The sequence below is a fragment of the Vespa mandarinia genome, chromosome 5 (genome assembly GCF_050613455.1).
Source record: "Vespa mandarinia isolate Hongniang chromosome 5, ASM5061345v1, whole genome shotgun sequence".
In the NCBI taxonomy this organism is placed as follows: Eukaryota; Metazoa; Arthropoda; class Insecta; order Hymenoptera; family Vespidae; genus Vespa; species Vespa mandarinia.
The window spans coordinates 2,403,249-2,422,455 of record NC_140814.1 but is presented as its reverse complement, the minus strand read 5'-3'; the positions used below and the strand labels follow the sequence as shown (position 1 = coordinate 2,422,455).

Here is a 19,207-nt window from a genome sequence, read left to right as displayed (position 1 = left end):
TAAATAGATGGTGTACTCATGATCTTTTTACCATCCTTTGTCAATAAATTTTGAATTTCCATTATCCACGTATTGATATTACATGGAGTTAATATATACACATGTAGTTAATTAGATTATAATTAATTCTAATATGATCTTCAAACAGCTTTAATATAGTGTGACGACACTTCATTCTAACCAATGAAAAGTATGAAATGAAAAGTAGTAAACAGTGTAATTTGTAAATATACAAACTAATTAAATGCTAATTTTTACATATACATAAATGTATGAGAAATAAAAATGTTTATATATACATAAATGTATCAGAAGAAAAAATTTTTACATATATATAAATGTATGAATAGAAAAAATTTTTACGTATACATAAATGTATGAGAAGCAAGAATTTTTACATATATATAAATGTATAAAAAGCAAAAATTTTTACATATACATAAATGTATGAGAAGTAAAAAAAATCGGTGATTAACGATAATGATGTATAACATTTTTTTTTTATATAAATCAGAGAGCGAATAAATGAACAAATAATATAGAAAAATTAATTTTTAATATTTACTATTAAATAAATTATATATAAAATAATTGCATATTTATTATTTAAGATGGTTTTAAAAAAACGAAAGTTTTTTCAAAAATGTAATTATATATTTTCATATAATAAACAAATGCAAAAAGAAGAATTCGTCTCTCTTAATGGAAAATATTATTTATTAATTTAGTGTCCTAAGAAATATATACCTATAAATTTATATAAACAAATAAAAATTTATTTATCATGCATATAGTAAAACATATATTGTATATAAATTGCGCCCAATGAAATAAAACAAAAAAGAATTAGAAAAAAAGAACAAAATTTATTGAATCTAATGTTCACATGCGTTTGATATAGTCTAATAATGTAATCGATGTTTTATATACTTATTATACTATATATGTTTATTTAACCTTATATTAAAATCAAATTATATACTTGTTTCTAAGAACGAACATTCTTTTTTTACTAAGTTTCTTATCTTTTAAAGCAACGTAAATAATTAATATGTTATTGTACAAAAAAAAAAAGAAACTAGCATTTTAACGGTATTTTGAACACGTATTCTTGATTTCGTCATATACAGGAACTCCATTACATTTCAACCTATGAAGACAGTTAATTTCTAACAACTATCGGTTAAAGAATTGTAACATTATACAAATAGGCGATTTTAAATTATACGGAAATATGTTACTTATAACAGCTTCGATGTGCGCGTTTCTTTTTAGTTGGCTATATTATTATAAATTTCGAATAAATCTAAGCTTTTTATTAACGAATTGTTATTATAACATAATATATTCCACAATAGCTATTCAAGATATAATTAACGACAAAATTAATGCCAAAAATAATAAAACAGGTACGATCTTTTATATATTATTCATTTAGTTTAAAAAGCAACAAAAATAATAATTTAAAATCGCATTTTAAAAATTATACAGTACGCATATGCGATACGAACTTTTAAAAATTTTCCATTTGAATTAGTATTACTATTTTAATAAAGAAAAACATCAAGAGCTATCTGTACTAGATTTCTTCTAAAGAATTGGATATTTTGTTTGTATCATTTTATACATTTGTTAATCTATTGATGTTATTTTTAATAAATCTATTAGAAAATGCATATAAAAGTAAATATCAATTTTTTTACTGTTTCAAAGATAGAAGAACATTGTATATATTTCTATTTGAATAAAAAAAAAAAGATTTACAAATTACTTAAAGCAATTGCTATAATCGAAAATTAAATTATGATACAGGTATAATCATCAGAATATAGATATAAATTTTAATAATTTTAGTTTAATATATAATAATTATAGATAATTATAGTTTCACAATAAGTATTAATTCTGATTAAAATTATTTTATTTTGTAAGATTTGTTACCAATGCCTGAAAAAGTCGTTATTGTAACGGGTGGTTCTAGAGGAATTGGTGCTATAGTTACAAGAATGTTGCTACAATGTCACATGGAAGTAATAATTGGTAAGTATTACAATAAAATCTTTTTTATACATTTATAATTAATAAATTATTATTATAGCCTGTCGAACTCCTGCTGCTGGAGAAAAATTAATTTCCCAAATCAGAAAATCTGGTATTACTTCAGGAAAAGCAAGAGTTTACAAACTTGACAATACTTCGTTGGAATCTGTAAAAGAATTTGTTAATCAAATTAAACTTAATTATAATAAAATACACATTTTAATAAATAATGGTAAAAATAGTTAAATGTGAATATATGTGCATTTTAATAAAAATTTGGCTATAACTAATAATTTCATAATCAACTTACATATTTTTCATAGCTGGTATAATGTTTACTCCGCGTGAAGAAACAAAGGATGGTTTTGAACAGCAATGGAGTGTAAATTATTTGGCACACTTTTATTTGACAGCATTATTATTACCTCTACTGAAAGCTGGCAGTCGTCCACAAGAAAACAGTAGAGTTATTAATGTTTCTTCTTGTGCTCATTATGGTGGATATATACAATTCGATGACATAAATTTTAAGTATGACACATTTAATTTATATAAATCAATAATTATAAACTTTAAATACAGATTATTAAGTTTTTTATAACACAATTGTACTTATTAGAAAAAATTTCAATACATATGCAATGTATGGGCAAAGTAAATTAGCTCAAGTAATTTCTACAAAACATTTACAAAATCTTTTTAAAAAGAAACAACTGGGAATTCAAATGTATGCGGTACATCCAGGAATTGTTAATACAGATTTATTTAAAAATTCTTATATATATAAATTAAAATTTTTAAGTAAATATATAATAAAGGTAAGTTTGACTGAAATTTTTCTGAAATTCTATATTTTTGTACTATTATAATCGTTTATTGATAAATAAATTATAACAATTGCAGAGTCCTGAACAAGGAGCTATAGTAATAATCTATGCAGCTACAAATGATAAAATTAAAGAACATGGTGGCATTTATATTAATAATTGTAAAGAAACAAAAGTAAATCCTATAGCTTTTGATAAATCTGTTCAAGAAAAATTATTCCATCTATCTCTTGAACAAGTGCAATTGAAAGATTTTTTTCAATACATTGATATTTAACATTGTTGTATTTTTATGTATTGTATTTTTATAAATACAACGTTATAAATACAACATATAAATATTATGTAATATTTAATATTAAAATATGCAATAATATATAACATTCCTTGTAAAATTTTCTTTAAAATATTATAAATTTACTAACAATATAACAATAATATTATTATTATTATTATTATTATTGTTATTATTATTGTAACGTTTTTATAATTAAAAAAAAATGAAAAAAATGAAAAAATGATTAAATTTTATCTGACTTCACACACATTATACTACTACAATATAACATGAGAATATTAAATCTTACTGTTTATTATTTTATAAATGTAATAAAATCGTTGTTTAAATTATTTTAATTAATATTAATATAAAATGTTGTTTAATATTCTTCCTCACAATAGAATGGTTCCATAAAAAATACTTTTATAGTAAAAACTATACCACATGACTATATCGAAATGTTCTTATACGTTGATCGTTTCATGTAAAAATTATTATGGAGTTTAACTAATAAAAACGTAAAAAAACAAATAAAAATCGAATTAGTTTACCATCAGTTTTGATTAAATGATTTTGCTATTTTGATTCTAAAAATATAAAATTATATTTTTAATATAGATATTAAATCATCACTACAAATTATCTTTACCTTCTTTAATACTGAGTCAATAGATGACGAGCGAATGATTGAATGTCGGCACGATTTTATAACCTTTAAGGATTACAGATTTAAAAACAAAAATTGATAATTATAGTTGAAAAAAAAACTTGTTTTAATTTTATTTTAGAGAGTTCGTTTATTCAGAAAAATAAGTTTATTAATTATTAAATATTAATTATTAAAATGCCGAAAATACGTGCGGAAAAAGTATCTCGTGTACATAAAGAGGTTACAAGACAAGGTAAAGAACTTTTTTATTAATTAATTTTTTCACTTACTTTGTATGAGAAATTAGATTTAATTTTTATATTTCGTAGGTATTCAATTTAATAAGGATTTTGGTCAACATATTTTGAAAAATCCTCTTATTATACAAAACATGGTTGAAAAAGCTGCAATTAGATCGACAGATATTATATTAGAAATTGGTTCTGGTACTGGAAATATGACAATCAAAATGTTAGATAAAGCAAAAAAAGTAATAGCATGTGAATTAGATCCAAGAATGGTTGCAGAACTCCAAAAACGTGTACAAGGATCACCTTATCAAACAAAATTACAAATAATAGTAGGAAACGTTTTGAAAACAAATTTGCCATTTTTTGATTTGTGCATTGCTAATATTCCTTATCAAATATCGTCTCCATTAGTATTCAAGTTACTTTTGCACAGGCCTATTTTTAGGTAATTAATATATTTATATGAAACTGAATAATATGAAAATATTTATCTATGTTGCGAAAATTAAACATACAACATGTGTTGTTCTATTTTATTACAAATTGTTTTTTTTTAGATGTGCAGTACTTATGTTTCAAAGAGAATTTGCAGAACGTTTGGTAGCAAAACCAGGCGATAAATTATATTGTCGTCTTAGCATCAATACGCAACTTTTAGCACGTGTAGATATGTTAATGAAAGTTGGAAAAAATAATTTTAGACCACCACCAAAAGTAGAGTCAAATGTAGTTAGAATAGAACCTCGAAATCCACCACCACCAATTAATTATCAGGAATGGGATGGATTAACAAGGATTACATTTGTAAGGAAAAATAAAACCCTTTCAGCTGCATTTAAACAAACTACTGTAATGACAATGTTAGAAAAGAATTATAAACTTCATTGTAGTTTAAACAATAAGGTACTCATCACTTTTAATTTCTGTAGAAATATTTTTTCAAGATATCTTTCTAAATTAATTTTATTACATTAAAATATAGACAGTACCAGAAGATTTTGATATAAGAGAAATGGTAAATAAGATATTGCTAACTGTTAAAGCAGAAAATAAGCGAGCTAGAACTATGGATATTGATGATTTTATTAGGTATGTAAAAATTATAATATATCTGAAGTTTTGTTGTATGAAGTTTTGTTGTATGAAATTTTGTTTCTAGCCTCTTACATGCATTCAATGCTGAAGGAATTCATTTTACATGAATAAAGAAAAATTCTTATATTTCATTTTCTTTAAATGATCAAATTGTGAAGATCATCAGGATTATATAAAAAATCCAAAGAGAAAAATAAAAAAATGTTCATTATGTTCTTTTATAAGAAATATTGTAATATTTGTAAATAAATATAGATATTTTTTTTATATATGTGTAGATATTTATATATGGATGAAACTTTTAAATATAAAGTATATAATTATTACAATTACATTTTATGATACAGATACTATTTGTGTTCTGTTTTTTTATATTATCAAATCTTACTAATGTCTTGTTCGTTTTCATACTTTATTTAATTTATAAAGAAAAGGATATAATCTTTTTGTTACAAAGAAATTGCATTATATATATATACATAATACATGACAGCGGTGTGTTCATAATTGTATCTACTCTACTTATTAAACCTTTTATATTGTTTTTATTTTCATTATCCTTATAATCATAAATAATTAAATTATACTTAATATAAAAATTATCACGCATAATACATACGCTATCTTTATACGTATCTTTATCATTTACAAATGTATTAATTACATTATTCGCACACAAGGTGAAAGTGTATATATGATTATTTCTTTGGGAATCACGTTGAAGAAGAACAGTATTTAGAAATTTTCATTTAAAGAAATATATAATAATAATTTATTTTCCAATGTAAAATTATATACATGAAAGTAATTTTGGGAAAACAAAAGACAAGTTACATAAATTTTACTGTATAATATAAAAAAAATTTAAGTGTAAATTATTTTTTAAAAATAAATGCAAAATATAAAAAAAAATAAATTATATATATGTATATATATATATGTACATACACACAGATATATACTATATATAGATTTATTATAATATAGAATTTAAATACATTCTGATCTGTTCCATGAATAAACTCAGTTTTTATGTTTTATATTCATTTTATATCACGTAGAAAGTAATAGATATTAATTGAACATATTATGTGCATTTGTTTTAATTTTTTTGTTTTTTTTTTCTATTTTTTTCATTAATTGTTGTAAAGGATATATGAAAAACTAATATACATTAATATTAGAATTAGTATTATCTTTTAGTATGAAATTTTTTTTCTGTTAATTAACTTAGGAGTATTATCATTTAAAAATGATAAATAAAAAATAACTTTTTTTAGTAAAGAATCCAATTTCTAAAAATTATCTTCATTGCAACATTGACAACAACATTATATCCATTTTTGTATTACTCTATTTATAATTTGTTATTCATGCATTTACATTTATGCAACTTGTGCATCATTATATATTTATTTTCTCTTATAACTTCAATAAAAAATAATTATAAAAAAACTTTGTAAATATTATTTATTATAAATGCTATGTCATTTCATTGAGAATCATAATGCAATATATTAGTTCCGTTTAAAATTAATTTTCTATTGACAGTAAAACAATATTTTAATTTTTTAATATTATAATTCTATAATTATACTTTATTACATAAGTTCTAGCATATGTTTATAATCAGCTAATATATCAGTACATTTTTCTTTTGTTAATTTTTATAAATATCCCTATATATAAATGACATTTTTTTATCTTACATAATATTCATAAATATCTTTAAATGATAGTTATATTTCGTATAAGATTATTACATTAATATAATAATAACAATAAGAAATAATATATAAAAGAAATGTATGTATTAGTTAAGAAGCTACTTATCAACTTGAATTATATTTATAATTTATAATGAAATTTAAAAAAATGAATAAACATGTTTTTCTTAATAATATAATTTGTTAATGATCTCGTGAATAAGAAAAAAAGTGAACAAAATGTATATACGTATATGTACTAAATAAAATTTATTAGTTTGTTTTCAAACAAAATTATCAAACTATTATCTTAGCTTCTTTATATTTTGTCTTTTTCTCACTTGATTAATCATCATATTTCAAAAGTGTAGTAAGCAATAAACGATTGTTATAGTGAGATAACATTAAAATAATAAGCCATCCTTCATAGTGTACATTGCAACTATATTACAAATAAACCTAATTTATAGTTGAGAAGATTAATAAGCTATATGAAAAGAATTAATCGGAGTTAGAGCTATAAGACCATCTAACACGACGTTTCACCTTTTTAGATCTTGATTTTGATCGCGATCTTAGATGTTTTGATTTTTTATGACTTTTATGTAATTTGCGCTTCTCTTTGCTAGATGAACTATTTTTAGAATCGGAATGTTTCGATATTGAACATGTTTCACTTTTAGATGACATTACTGAATTTGTTACACTTGAATTAGAGATGGAAGATCGACTACGAGATCTACTACGAGATCTACTACGAGATCTGCTACGAGAACTACTACGAGATCTATTATGAGATTTACTAGATCTGCTAGATCTACTACGGGATCTATTTCGAGATCTACTACGCGATCTAATACGAGAACGTTTTCTCCTTTTATCTTTACATAAATCCCTATGTTTAGATCTTCTTTTATGTTTGTATGATCTATCTGAATAATTGCTAAATTGGCTATTGGAACATGTACTATTCTCTCTCTTTAAGAAATCTGTGTCTATCGAATTACTAGCATCATCACTATCGTATTCATTTTTACATTTATGAACTTGTCGTTTTCTACAGCTTGATCTTTTATTTTTTTTCTGCTTGTGAGAAGATTCGCTAGTACTTCTGGTTCTAGATCGTTTATTTTCCTTGTATTTGTAATTTTTTCGACTAGAATCATCTAATAATATTACATCGGTTATCATTCGGGATTTATCTTTATTTTTACCATCTCTTTCAATTTTTTCAATATCATAAACACGTGAGCTTGTAGAACCTTTAGTTCTTGACTTTTGTTGTAAAAGTTCACATTTGTGAGTTTCTTTACTTTCATTACATGTCTCACTGCTGCTAGTGCTACTACTGTTACTATTACTAGTACTAGTAGTACTGCTGCTACTGCTACTACTGCTACTACTGCTAGTACTGCTACTACTGCTGCTGTTAGTACTGCTACCATTATTGTTATTAAGGACATTATTTTCTTCATTGTATCTTTCTTCTTTTTTTATTAAATCCTTACGCACATTTACTGTACCTTTAATCGAATTTGTTTCTTTTCTTGATTTTACTTCACTCAATTTCTTCTTTCTATCTTCTTCCAAACTAGATTCGCTAGAACTATATGGTTTTATTTTTCCACGTTGACTGCTTCTTCTACTACTTTTATTTCTGAAATCACTTTCACCTGAACTTGAAACACTACTATCTACTCTTTTACGGTTCTTGAAATTACTGTGTTTACGTCTTTTATTATTGATTTTTTTCTTTGACGATTTCTTTACATGACTTCGACATTGTCTGCTTCTTCTAGGATTGTAATCACTATCTGACGAATTATCGCTTGAAGAAGATGATATTTCTGAGATAATAGTCCTTATGATTTCACTATTTACCTTATTAGACGATCCTTTCTTAGAATTAAATGATGTACTAGCTTGAGGAACATCCTCGTAAACAGAAGTTTGCACAGGTCTATTAAACAATAATACAAAATATATATTCATATGTACATTATTTAAACTTATTTAAACTTATAGATATTCAAGTTAGTATAAAAAAAACTTACTCTGCATTATCATTAGATACATAAGCTGTATTTGCCTCCTCAGGATCGGAAGAGACTAATTCTATTATCTCAGGTGTTCTTTCATGACGAGGTTTGACATAACAAATCACTTCGCATTCGTCATCTGAAGATCCAGATGATATTGTCAAAACATCTGGTACATTATATGGCATTTCCAATTGAAAAGATTGCCCAACAGTACTAGGTCCTGATATAAGTAAATATTATATTAATATTTGCTGAAGCTATGATTTATAGTAAAATTTACGAAATAATTATATTTTTATTGTTACCAGGCATATTGACTGGGTGTGGTCCTACGCCAGGTAATTCAGCATTTACACGTAAATCAATTGCTTCATCAAGTACATGAACATCTGAATCATCGGAAGAAGTACTACTACTACTAGATACAGGTGAAACAACATGTGAAACGTAATCTCTTGATAAACCTATCACAAAATATATACACTTTTAATTTTAGTAAATTACTAAAATAATTATATTATATAAAACTTTTATAAACCTTCAAATAAATAAGTAACAGCTTGATCATATGCAACTATATCATAATTAGTCCCTGCAAAATTGAATAACTCATGTATAAAATGTTCTGTATGTACACCAAAATATGGTCGCACAATATTTTGAAATTGGAGACTTCTAATATCATGACGTGTTAATGCGTCCATAATCCTTCTTAAAACATATGGAATATGTGCCGGTCTATTATTAATTAATATATGTAATTCTCTGTTTAACCATGGAACAAGACGATCCAATTCCCTTGGATATCTCCTATAAAATATAATTTACTTATTGATTTCATTGCCACTGCAACTTACAATAAATGATAAAGATCATATTGAAACATGCCGATAATATTCAGCGCTACATTCTTGAAAACGTCCAAATCCAAAACGTCCAGGTAAGGAAGTAGCCCATATTCCATATGTGTATATAGCACGACGAAAAGTAGGATTCATGCGCCTGTGTTCTTCTCCTGGAACCTGTCGCTGCATAACTGGTATTATCTGTTCTCTTGCGATCTGTTCAGTGTTTGATATGGCTCCACGACGACGATTATCATTCATAGTTGTTCTACGAGGTTAAATTAGGCAAAAGTTACAAATGTGATTTTCTTCAATTTTGTTCCTTTAGTTTATATATAATTTGTTACATTATTACCTGTAGAAGAAACGCCGTAAACCAACATCCCAATTTCCATCTACTTCAAAATTAACATCTAAATGCTGGATTGCCATGACTGGAGGTTGTGGAATTTGAGACGTTAATTCGCGTGGTACATGATATTGATCATAATCTTCTTCTGATCTTACATTATGTATGATTGATTTAAAAGTTTGTTTGCATAATGGACATTCTGTTTTTATTTTAGACCATTGTAATAAGCAATTAAAGCAAAATTGATGTAAGCAACTGTCAGTAAATGATGTGTTGATAAGTTTTCCAAGACAAATACTGCAATTAGGAGGTGGAGAGGCTGCTCCTTCACTTCTTTCGCTGCTATCAGAACTTTGTACAACCCCTTCAGACTTAATTGGTTCTTCCTTTACTTGTACTTGACCCTCCATGGTAATTTAATATTTTATATCATTCAAACAATCATCTGTTGAAATTATTATTAGGATATCATAAAGCAAGAACTTTTTGAATAATTTAATATTATAGTAAACTAATTTAACTTTATATATAATATGGAAATGTATGTAAAAATATATGAATATATTAAATTTAAAAATAATTTTTTTTCTTAATTGTTAACAACATATGCATAATAATATTGAAATTCTATTGATATTATATAAACATATAATTTTCAACAATCTGATTTAAATATTGATATATAAATTAGAATACATACTGCACATATATGTGTTAGAATTATTTTCTGCCTTTTTTCTTTTTTAAGTATTTTTGATTCGAATGTATAAAAAGTAAATCACCTTTAAGGACGCGTATGTCATTTTATAATACGATTAGGTAAAATTAGGCGTAATAAATAATCCGCACCATTTTTTTTTCTTTTCTTTTTTTTTTCTTTTTTCTTTTTTTTTTTTCTTTTTTTTTTTTTTTTTTTTTTTTTTTTTTTACGAATATTGAAGTACAAACGATATTATTTGAGTAACGCTATAAGAAAATGGATTCGAAAAAAATGATTGGAATAAGCACGTCATAAATTGACAGTATTCTATCGCTTTTCATGGAGTATTTTTGTTTTTTGGAATTTATCTAGTATCATCAATGATATATGATTTAATAAGATTAATATTTTACCTTAAAATAGATAACAGAAAATGTATAAATTTTCGACAAAATTCAATACTGTTTGACGTGAAACTGATTTTTTTTACGACTCACGACATCGACGACCATAAGGCAAAAACTAACGTAGGATACGTTCAGTTGGTACTCCATGTGGTTATACAAATGATATAAGAATCGACTAGAGAAATATAGATGGATCTTTCCGTTAACCAACGCCATCTATTAATACTTGTTTTCCTTTTGTAATTTAATTTTTTATTTACTTAAAACATTAATACTGTCTTTTTAATGATTATTTATAATAAGAAATTATTTAATTTTATAATTTTAATAATATTTCCATCTTATATTCAATTACTATTTAAGATTATGATTTTTAAATTTACCACACAGTTTAAGAAGTTTATCGTTATATTAATTAGTATATGTATATATATCAATTCAATATAATATATACATATATATATATATATAAACATTAATTTGAAAAATTTATTGTAAAATATATTAATATAATCATAAGAATTGATACGAATATAAAAATTTCAAAAAAATTTAAATAAACCTCTTATTAACGATATTTTGATCACGTGATATATGATATCGCAAAGGACTTTCTTTATTGGATGCTTGGCAATTCTGCTTATGGTATATTTTCGCACTTTATCTAGCACATATTTGAAGAAGTGTTGATTCTCGTCTTACCTGCATGTATTTTTTCGATACGAATTAATGAAATATTTTACGCGCGACAAAATAAAAAGTAATCTGTATCTAATTATTTTTCTGTAATATCTATACACTTCGTGTCACAAGAATATAAATTTCAACAACGATGGCATTGTGTTATACTAGGTATTAAATATTATTTCATTTAATTTCATTAATCAAATCAGAATTACAACATTAAATATATTTTAGGCTTCTTTGTCGACGAAGTATCGGCTTTCAACATTTTCGAAGCTTATATACAAGCAAGTGAGTGTTAATGTATTATGTAATATCGATTTGATCATCTGACTGTCAATTATATTTCTCTTCTAAAATCAATTTATTTAAATGTTAAGGAATATTTTTCTCTGCTTATTTGAATATCTGCAAAGATAATAAATTAAAAATCTATATATATATTATGATATATACTTTTATCTTAAAAAAAATTACAAACGAGTATGTACATTGTATAATAAAAATTCAATATGTTATAGTTCACTTACCACATCTTTATCACAACCATTACGTGCAAATATCTGTGAAACACACGATGAAAAGAATATGCGTCTTAAACGACCTATGTCACCACATTTGACTATCTATCAAGTGCAATTAACAGCATTGCTTTCTATATCACATCGTACAACTGGCATAATACTATCAAGTTATGCTATGTTTTTAGGGCTTGGTAAGTATATAATTTTTCATCATACATTGTGTGAAATCAGAATCAATATTTTTTTGATGATATCTCTCTTTAATGTTACTACAGAAATTACTTTTTTCTCTTTTGTTATGTTCTAGGTACTTTATTTGTGCCAGGTGGAATACCTTGCGTTATAGAACTTTTAAGCGAATTAAATTTGCCTGTTCCTATACTTTTTGCAGGCAAAACATTACTTGCTTTTCCTGCTACATTTCATATATTCAATGGATTTCGACATTTGGTAAAAAGTTGATATATGAAATAACTGTAATATAAAACAAAATTATTTTTAAAATAAATTTTGTCTATTTTTTGTAATATTACAGGCTTGGGATTTAGGAATGTTTCTGACAATTAAACAAGTATATTCAACAGGCTATGCAGTAGTTGCTTTAGCAGCTATTTCTGCTGTTGTTTTAGCAGCTATGTAAGCACTAAAACTAAGTGGATTATTTCAGAAATTATTTATTTTTAGAAATTCGTTGTTATTTGGATGTGCATCATATCTCATCCTATAATGTTAGTATTGTATGAAATAAAATAAGTTATTATAGAGATACATTTTTTACAAATTCTTTTGTATGATTGTGTCTTACAGATTGAACTGTTTTTAATACTTTTTAATCTGTTTATTTATTTAGGCAAACATTGTAGGGGAGAAATTAAGGAAATGTATTTATGTAAAGACCAATACAAAAATTGTATTTTCCTTAAATGTAAAATACAATACAATATTTCATATATTTCGGATGTTTTGTACATAATAAAATATTTACGATTAGACATTCACATCGTCAAAATAGATTGTTGTTCTAATATTTTATATTAATAACTTTAATTAGATTTTTAAAATCATACAAAATCTTCAAGCGACGAATCCATAAATTTTTTATATATAGCCATAAATCTAGCAATAAAAGCTTCTAAGTGAAAAATAGGTTTAGATCCATTTAGCATTCTATGCTCATATTCAGCAGCTATGAATATAATTTCACTTTTTAATTGAAGATCACAATTTTTGATACATTCTTGTAACAGTCCTTTAAAAATTACATCACAAGGTATTAAATGCGTTAATAATTCATAAAGTCTTTTTCTAATATCTAATAGCTTTTTAGGAGTTTGTTCTGTTATCATCATATTAGCCGTAGTACGAATAAATGTTTGCCAATCAGGTTCTGAAATATTTTGATTGGCAGTAAATGGGTACCTGAAAGAAACATTAAAATTTTTATTGGAGAAGAGAGGGGGTAGCATATTATAAGATTTAATTAAATATCTAATTTTTACTTACTGTTCAACTTTACAAGCTTCAAGCATTAATATTGCCCTTCTAAGATTTCTTCCACTAATATTAGCAATTCTGGTAGCTAATTCATCTGGCAAAGTTAGACTTTCCCGTTTACAGACTGATTGTAAAATAGATTTAATTTCTGTTATCGATGGTGCAGGAACACGTATTCCTAGACATCGAGATCGAATAGCTGGTGATACACGAGATATAGAATTTGCACAAAGAATTAATCTGCAAGTAGCAATATATTTTTCCATGGTTCTACGTAGTGCATGTTGAGCATCCCTTGTAAGTTGATCCACATTTGTTAATAAAATCACTATTTCACAAATAGAATAGTTTATATTTTTCTATCAAAATATTTCACTTAGTATTTACTAAGTATTTGCTTCAAATTTTATACCTTTAAACTCTCTTTGTCCGGTCGGATCAATTTGATGAGTTTGTGCTGTCATTTTTACTAAATCCATTACAACAACTTTATCGTATATATTTACGTCGCTGGGATTTACTTCTATGTGATAATTACTGCTTATAGTCATTATTTCTAATTTTTTTTTAGAAGGAGTCTATGACAATAATAGAATTCCAATTAACATATTATTTTTTGATTAATTACTTTAAAAAATTATTCTCTCAAATAAAACGAACCTCAAACTGCATATTTTCCATTCGTAATCTTTCAACTCCAGAACCATATAATTCTTTCAAAATACACATTATACGAGTTTTTTTTCCAGCTCCGGATGGTCCATATATTAACAAATGTGGAAAGTCTCCTTTATGTACCTGTTATTAAAAATAAAACAATACTTATTTTTATATATCCATTATAGGCAATGAACAGAATATAAGAATATGATTTTATTAAAGCAACATTTATATGTTGTTACATTTTGATAATTGCTATAAACTAAATATTATAAAAAAAAAGAAATTAGGCGGGAACGTTATACTATCAATAACGAAGTCCAACCTTATTTTTTCTACCGTTATACTGCAATTTCTTTATAATTACCATATTTTTAAGATATTCTGCCTGTTCCTTATGATAATCTAATTTAGAAAATGTAGTAGGCCTATATTTATCTACCCACAAACTCATTTTTTTGTTTAGATTCTTAAAAAAAACGATTAAAAATTTAAGACTATGATCCTTCTCCTTCGGTCGTATATGATCTTTATTTAGAAACTGCTACGTCATAACCAATAACATCGTTTCGCGCTAGAATTAAAAAAAAAAGGATCTTATGTATATACAATGAATATTGCAAAAAAAATTTATTTAAATTATTTCAATAATTAATAATAAATGTTAAAATAATAAAAAGTGTTTAAATTAAAATATTTTACAAGAGAAAATAAAAAAATTTAATTTATTATACTGCAATGCTATAATTCGTGATTCTTATAAGTTAATCATTTGATAAATTCAGTTTTTACAATTGCATTTCATTAAGTATTTTTTATCTTAAATATTTTTTATCTTAAACAAATACTTTCATAAATGTGTTTTGCGCGTTAATGCACATATGCATCTTTTTCTATGCTATCAGTTAGTGCATCTGTGCAGCAGAAAGTTACTACGTAGTTCGTGCACATGGCTTCGGTAAAACTTTTTTGTTTGTGAGGCGCTATTCTTCTATACTTGAAAAAGTCGTTCTATAGCCATTGGTATCGTGGTAGAGAGATCTGGTTTTATAAACAAAAATATGCAACAAAGTTATTATTTTAGATTCTATTATTTTTCATAGTAACAAAGTTATAAATGTTTTTTTCAAGCACTATTATTAAAAGGTAAGAGTGCTAAATGCTCCTTTAAATTTACAAAATGTGTTTTCAGCATAAACAAATAAACAGTATTAAAGATAAAAATAAAAAAGGAAAAAACTAGTTTGGATTTATAGTTAGACATGATTTAGAAATGCAAAATATACTTGGATATATATACTGCTAACGTAATGGAACTGAAAGTATGGGTGGAAGGTATACAACGTATTGTGTGTGGAGTTACAGAAAATACTACTTGTCAGGTTTGTTGTGAAGCACAATGTATGTATGTCGTAGAATATTGAATATTAATATATTTACTTCATTTATGTCATTGAAAAATACTTAAAGCATTTTAATAATTATCTGTTTCTAGGATGTTGTATATGCTCTTGCACATGCAACAGCACAGACCGGTAGATTTACCTTAGTAGAACGTTGGAGAACTAATGAACGGCTTTTAGCTCCATATGAAAACCCTCTTAAGGTATAAAATATTTTTAAAAGTTAAAGCATATAAAATATATCAGTATTATAAATATGTTAAATTAATATATTTAAAAGTATCTATATAAAAATAAGTAATAATACAGAGTATCTCTAAAGCAGTATCTCTAAAAAACAGATTTTATTAAAATGGGGAGAGTATTCTTCTGAAGTCCAGCTGATTTTGAGACGTTCTATTGATAACAATAAAAATCCAGGATCATCAGCATCAAGAATAACCCATGGAACACGAATAAATGGGACAACAAATATGTCATCAGAAGTTGGAGCAACAAACAATGTTCAAGAGGATTCTAAAACTACTCCAACGATTTTAAATTCAGATTTTGATGACTTACAAGGTGGTCTAGAAAGAAATCGCGATACAAGAAAGTCATTAACATTTGGTGGATTTCAAGGGAATCTTACTGAGAATAATGCTGATGTAAAACAATATGCTATTTTTATATGCAATCATTTTTAGAAATTCTATTATACATATATTTTATAATTTTTAATTTTTGTACAGATTCTAATGGAGAATGTTGCTATTGTTCAGCCTACACCACATTTTAAAAACAAAGAATTAAATATCCGAAAAAATATCCCACAATCTCCTACACGAGGTGCTAATCCTGATAGTAAGCTAATATTTTTTTGATTTTTAATTTTATTGACAAATTCATTAACAATTTCATAAGAATTAATGATTTAATTATAGCTAATTTTTATTCTTATTTATTTTTAGTTAATGCGCATCTATCTCAAAAAAAAATAAGGGAGGTTCCTCCTTATAGAGATCCTCCAGGACCAGCTTCTCCTCCATTACGAACATTACCACCATATAGAGATCCACCACCACCAAATTTAAACAGTCCAGCAAGATCACAATACGCTTCTAGCACAAACAGTAATATTCCACATATTCATAAAGAAGAACAACCATCATCTAGCAACACTGTAAAATTGAAAAGAAATTTAATTCAGGTAGTATAATTAAAGGAAATTGTTTTACATTTTTAACGGGTATGTGCGATGTTTTTGTTTCTAGGAATTTCAAGATACAAAAAGTCAAACACAAACAATTGGTCAATTATCTGGCCAAACACAGAATATGATGACTGTTGCTTATACTCAACGTTATGTTGACCTTATTAGACTAGTCAATAAACAAAGAGATACTATTAGTGCACAACAAGCAGATCTCACTAAAGTAAGTGAAAATAAATATATAATTGTATAAACTCTAATATATCTGTATTATTTATTTATTTTAGTTTGATGCAGAAATATTATATTGGGAAACTAAAAATAGAGAACAAATGCATCAAATGGATTTTATTTCCCAAGAATTAAATCGCATTGAAGCAAATGGTCGTATTATAGAAGATCAGGTATATATTTATTTATTTCAAACATAAAAGTATGACTTAATATTTAAAAATGAATTTATAAAAATTCATTAAAATTTACATTGTGTTAATACATATCAGCTTAAAGAATTAGCTCATGTGGAAGAAGAAAGTGAAATTGTAAGGCAGCAAGAAAAAACTTTAAAATCTGAGATAACGCTTCTCAGATCAAAGCTTGCAAATTGTGAAACAGAATTACTTCAATGTAAAAATAAGATTAGGTAAAAACATAAGAATTTATTAATAATACTTTTATATGCCTGATTTTAATAATGTTTTTCATGTAATAGATTTATCATGGAAGAACTTGCTGTAGAACAACATAATACTAATCGTGAGACAGACGAGCGTCAAATAATTGAACGAAAAATAATTAATGAAGTTGAACGTCTTCAGAACGAAGTAGAACAAGCTAAACGATCAGCCGAGTTAGCTTCACAATGCGCAGAATCGTTAAAACTTGAAATAGTTAGTTTGGAGTCGGCGATCGTAGAAAAAAAATTACAAGTTGAGAGATTAGTAGCTGATATGAAAGAGGCAAATTTACAAAGTTTAACTGTTGCTTGTCAAGATGAACAAGTAAAATCTTTACTAGAAGGTATATATTGTCTGTATAGATAGATTGTCCTTAACGAATATACTATATAATTAATTCGTTATATTTTATTATATATATATATATATTTTTTTTTAGGTGCCCATAAACCAGGAAGTACACGTAAAATGATAGGATCTCCTAGACAATTAGAGACAGCAGTACCCACAAGTAAAAATCCACATGGAGTTTGGGTCTAAACATATGCTTTATGTAAATAGATTTATATATGGATGTTTATGTACAAGAATAATCGTGTAATTGCAAAATACTGCTTGTCGTTTATCAAGTTAATAACATTCCGACAAATGTTCACTTCTTCTGTTGGATGTTATGAAAGGAATTACTATTATAGTGTTCTACTTATCCATTCCTTCTCTATTATTACAGTAAAAATTAAAGAAGATTAGAGGTACAAATGTAATAATTATCTTTATTGATATATGTATATAAATGTATAACTCTAAAAATTCTTTAGAGATTATGAACCACAAATATGGTCATATCATTAGTCAAGTTTTTTTTATATTTTGTTACCATCCTTTTAAATACATATTATTACATATTTTTTTTTATGTTCATACTTTTGTTTAATTAATTCAATTATTGGATAATTCGATATAAGAACTAGGTAGTTATAGAAAGTACCTTTGTAGATATACTATTATTGATATTATTTAAGTGATGTATATTTAATGATATAAGTATGATTCATTTTTGTTTTAATGATATAAGTATAATTCATGTTTTTTTTTCTTATAATATACTAATACTACTTATAATAAATTTTTTATTTTTTTGCACTTCACATTACAAGTTCAATTAATTATTTCTTCATGCTAGAAGAATCAGAGGAGCACGAGCAGTTCTTATTTTGTAACGATAGGGTTTTTTTCTAAATAACATAATCATATTTAATTTTTAAATATATTTTATTTTATAGTTAGTTATTTCTATTTTTTTTAGTTATTATTAAAAATAATGATTAATTAAAAAGAATATATATATATTTTCAATACATTTGAATTATGTAAATAAA

At 25.2% G+C, this 19,207-nt stretch overlaps 6 protein-coding genes across 11 annotated transcripts; 4 read left to right on the top strand and 2 right to left on the bottom strand.

The window, feature by feature from the left end:
* Window positions 1-1,096: 1,096 nt before the first annotated feature.
* LOC118441774 (polyprenol dehydrogenase) lies at window positions 1,097-3,227 on the top strand. Its single transcript, XM_035866652.2, has 6 exons — window positions 1,097-1,409; window positions 1,933-2,040; window positions 2,099-2,272; window positions 2,364-2,571; window positions 2,660-2,858; window positions 2,944-3,227. Exons 1-6 carry the CDS (start codon window positions 1,235-1,237, stop codon window positions 3,142-3,144), a joined length of 1,065 nt encoding a protein of 354 aa, XP_035722545.2. The 5' UTR covers window positions 1,097-1,234; the 3' UTR covers window positions 3,145-3,227.
* A 410-nt stretch (window positions 3,228-3,637) lies between these two features.
* On the top strand, window positions 3,638-5,329 carry LOC118441783 (putative dimethyladenosine transferase). Its single transcript, XM_035866679.2, has 5 exons — window positions 3,638-4,049; window positions 4,126-4,492; window positions 4,605-4,950; window positions 5,030-5,136; window positions 5,207-5,329. The coding sequence occupies exons 1-5, from the start codon at window positions 3,992-3,994 to the stop codon at window positions 5,247-5,249; spliced, it is 921 nt and encodes a 306-aa protein (XP_035722572.1). The 5' UTR covers window positions 3,638-3,991; the 3' UTR covers window positions 5,250-5,329.
* A 1,643-nt stretch (window positions 5,330-6,972) lies between these two features.
* LOC118441712 (uncharacterized) lies at window positions 6,973-11,361 on the bottom strand. The gene is made up of 7 exons (XM_035866457.2): window positions 11,201-11,361; window positions 10,091-10,532; window positions 9,779-10,003; window positions 9,429-9,700; window positions 9,196-9,354; window positions 8,903-9,110; window positions 6,973-8,808 (listed from the first exon to the last, which is right to left on the bottom strand). Exons 2-7 carry the CDS (start codon window positions 10,495-10,497, stop codon window positions 7,350-7,352), a joined length of 2,730 nt encoding a protein of 909 aa, XP_035722350.2. The 5' UTR covers window positions 10,498-10,532; window positions 11,201-11,361; the 3' UTR covers window positions 6,973-7,349.
* A 454-nt stretch (window positions 11,362-11,815) lies between these two features.
* Window positions 11,816-13,413, top strand: LOC118441702 (succinate dehydrogenase cytochrome b560 subunit, mitochondrial). Its single transcript, XM_085657156.1, has 6 exons — window positions 11,816-12,046; window positions 12,113-12,169; window positions 12,400-12,593; window positions 12,710-12,852; window positions 12,938-13,130; window positions 13,253-13,413. Exons 1-5 carry the CDS (start codon window positions 12,027-12,029, stop codon window positions 13,040-13,042), a joined length of 519 nt encoding a protein of 172 aa, XP_085513282.1. The 5' UTR covers window positions 11,816-12,026; the 3' UTR covers window positions 13,043-13,130; window positions 13,253-13,413.
* RfC38 (replication factor C subunit RfC38) lies at window positions 13,332-17,275 on the bottom strand. The gene is made up of 7 exons (XM_035866438.2): window positions 17,177-17,275; window positions 15,405-15,597; window positions 14,924-15,130; window positions 14,557-14,694; window positions 14,309-14,474; window positions 13,906-14,224; window positions 13,332-13,821 (listed from the first exon to the last, which is right to left on the bottom strand). Exons 3-7 carry the CDS (start codon window positions 15,008-15,010, stop codon window positions 13,464-13,466), a joined length of 1,068 nt encoding a protein of 355 aa, XP_035722331.1. The 5' UTR covers window positions 15,011-15,130; window positions 15,405-15,597; window positions 17,177-17,275; the 3' UTR covers window positions 13,332-13,463.
* Window positions 15,597-18,723, top strand: RASSF8 (ras association domain-containing protein 8). 6 transcript variants are annotated; one of them, XM_085657154.1, is made up of 10 exons: window positions 15,597-15,938; window positions 16,052-16,162; window positions 16,285-16,606; window positions 16,691-16,802; window positions 16,910-17,151; window positions 17,213-17,374; window positions 17,439-17,555; window positions 17,655-17,794; window positions 17,864-18,171; window positions 18,268-18,723. In XM_085657154.1, the coding sequence occupies exons 2-10, from the start codon at window positions 16,146-16,148 to the stop codon at window positions 18,366-18,368; spliced, it is 1,521 nt and encodes a 506-aa protein (XP_085513280.1). In that variant the 5' UTR covers window positions 15,597-15,938; window positions 16,052-16,145; the 3' UTR covers window positions 18,369-18,723. The 6 variants fall into 6 exon arrangements, with proteins under 6 accessions (XP_085513280.1, XP_085513281.1, XP_085513279.1 ...); XM_085657155.1 differs by having other exon boundaries at window positions 15,597-15,957; XM_085657153.1 differs by having other exon boundaries at window positions 16,301-16,606; window positions 16,910-17,121; window positions 18,268-18,722.
* Window positions 18,724-19,207: the final 484 nt, after the last annotated feature.

Coding starts and splice junctions, on each gene's coding strand:
- LOC118441774 (XM_035866652.2), top strand. CDS start 1,235: ATGTTACTTATAACAGCTTCGATGTGCGCGTTTCTTTTTAGTTGGCTA. Junction 2,041..2,098: donor TCACATGGAAGTAATAATTG/GTAAGTATTACA, acceptor TTATTATTATAG/CCTGTCGAACTCCTGCTGCT. Junction 2,273..2,363: donor ACACATTTTAATAAATAATG/GTAAAAATAGTT, acceptor TATTTTTCATAG/CTGGTATAATGTTTACTCCG.
- LOC118441783 (XM_035866679.2), top strand. CDS start 3,992: ATGCCGAAAATACGTGCGGAAAAAGTATCTCGTGTACATAAAGAGGTT. Junction 4,493..4,604: donor TTGCACAGGCCTATTTTTAG/GTAATTAATATA, acceptor GTTTTTTTTTAG/ATGTGCAGTACTTATGTTTC. Junction 5,137..5,206: donor GATATTGATGATTTTATTAG/GTATGTAAAAAT, acceptor TTTTGTTTCTAG/CCTCTTACATGCATTCAATG.
- LOC118441712 (XM_035866457.2), bottom strand. CDS start 10,497: ATGGAGGGTCAAGTACAAGTAAAGGAAGAACCAATTAAGTCTGAAGGG. Junction 10,004..10,090: donor TTACGGCGTTTCTTCTACAG/GTAATAATGTAA, acceptor TTAACCTCGTAG/AACAACTATGAATGATAATC. Junction 9,701..9,778: donor TGTAGCGCTGAATATTATCG/GCATGTTTCAAT, acceptor TATATTTTATAG/GAGATATCCAAGGGAATTGG.
- LOC118441702 (XM_085657156.1), top strand. CDS start 12,027: ATGGCATTGTGTTATACTAG. Junction 12,047..12,112: donor ATGGCATTGTGTTATACTAG/GTATTAAATATT, acceptor AATATATTTTAG/GCTTCTTTGTCGACGAAGTA. Junction 12,853..12,937: donor TCAATGGATTTCGACATTTG/GTAAAAAGTTGA, acceptor GTAATATTACAG/GCTTGGGATTTAGGAATGTT.
- RfC38 (XM_035866438.2), bottom strand. CDS start 15,010: ATGAGTTTGTGGGTAGATAAATATAGGCCTACTACATTTTCTAAATTA. Junction 14,695..14,923: donor CAGAATATCTTAAAAATATG/GTAATTATAAAG, acceptor TTTTAATAACAG/GTACATAAAGGAGACTTTCC. Junction 14,475..14,556: donor TGGAAAATATGCAGTTTGAG/GTTCGTTTTATT, acceptor TTATTGTCATAG/ACTCCTTCTAAAAAAAAATT.
- RASSF8 (XM_085657151.1), top strand. CDS start 15,867: ATGGAACTGAAAGTATGGGTGGAAGGTATACAACGTATTGTGTGTGGA. Junction 16,607..16,690: donor TTACTGAGAATAATGCTGAT/GTAAAACAATAT, acceptor ATTTTTGTACAG/ATTCTAATGGAGAATGTTGC. Junction 18,172..18,267: donor AGTAAAATCTTTACTAGAAG/GTATATATTGTC, acceptor ATTTTTTTTTAG/GTGCCCATAAACCAGGAAGT.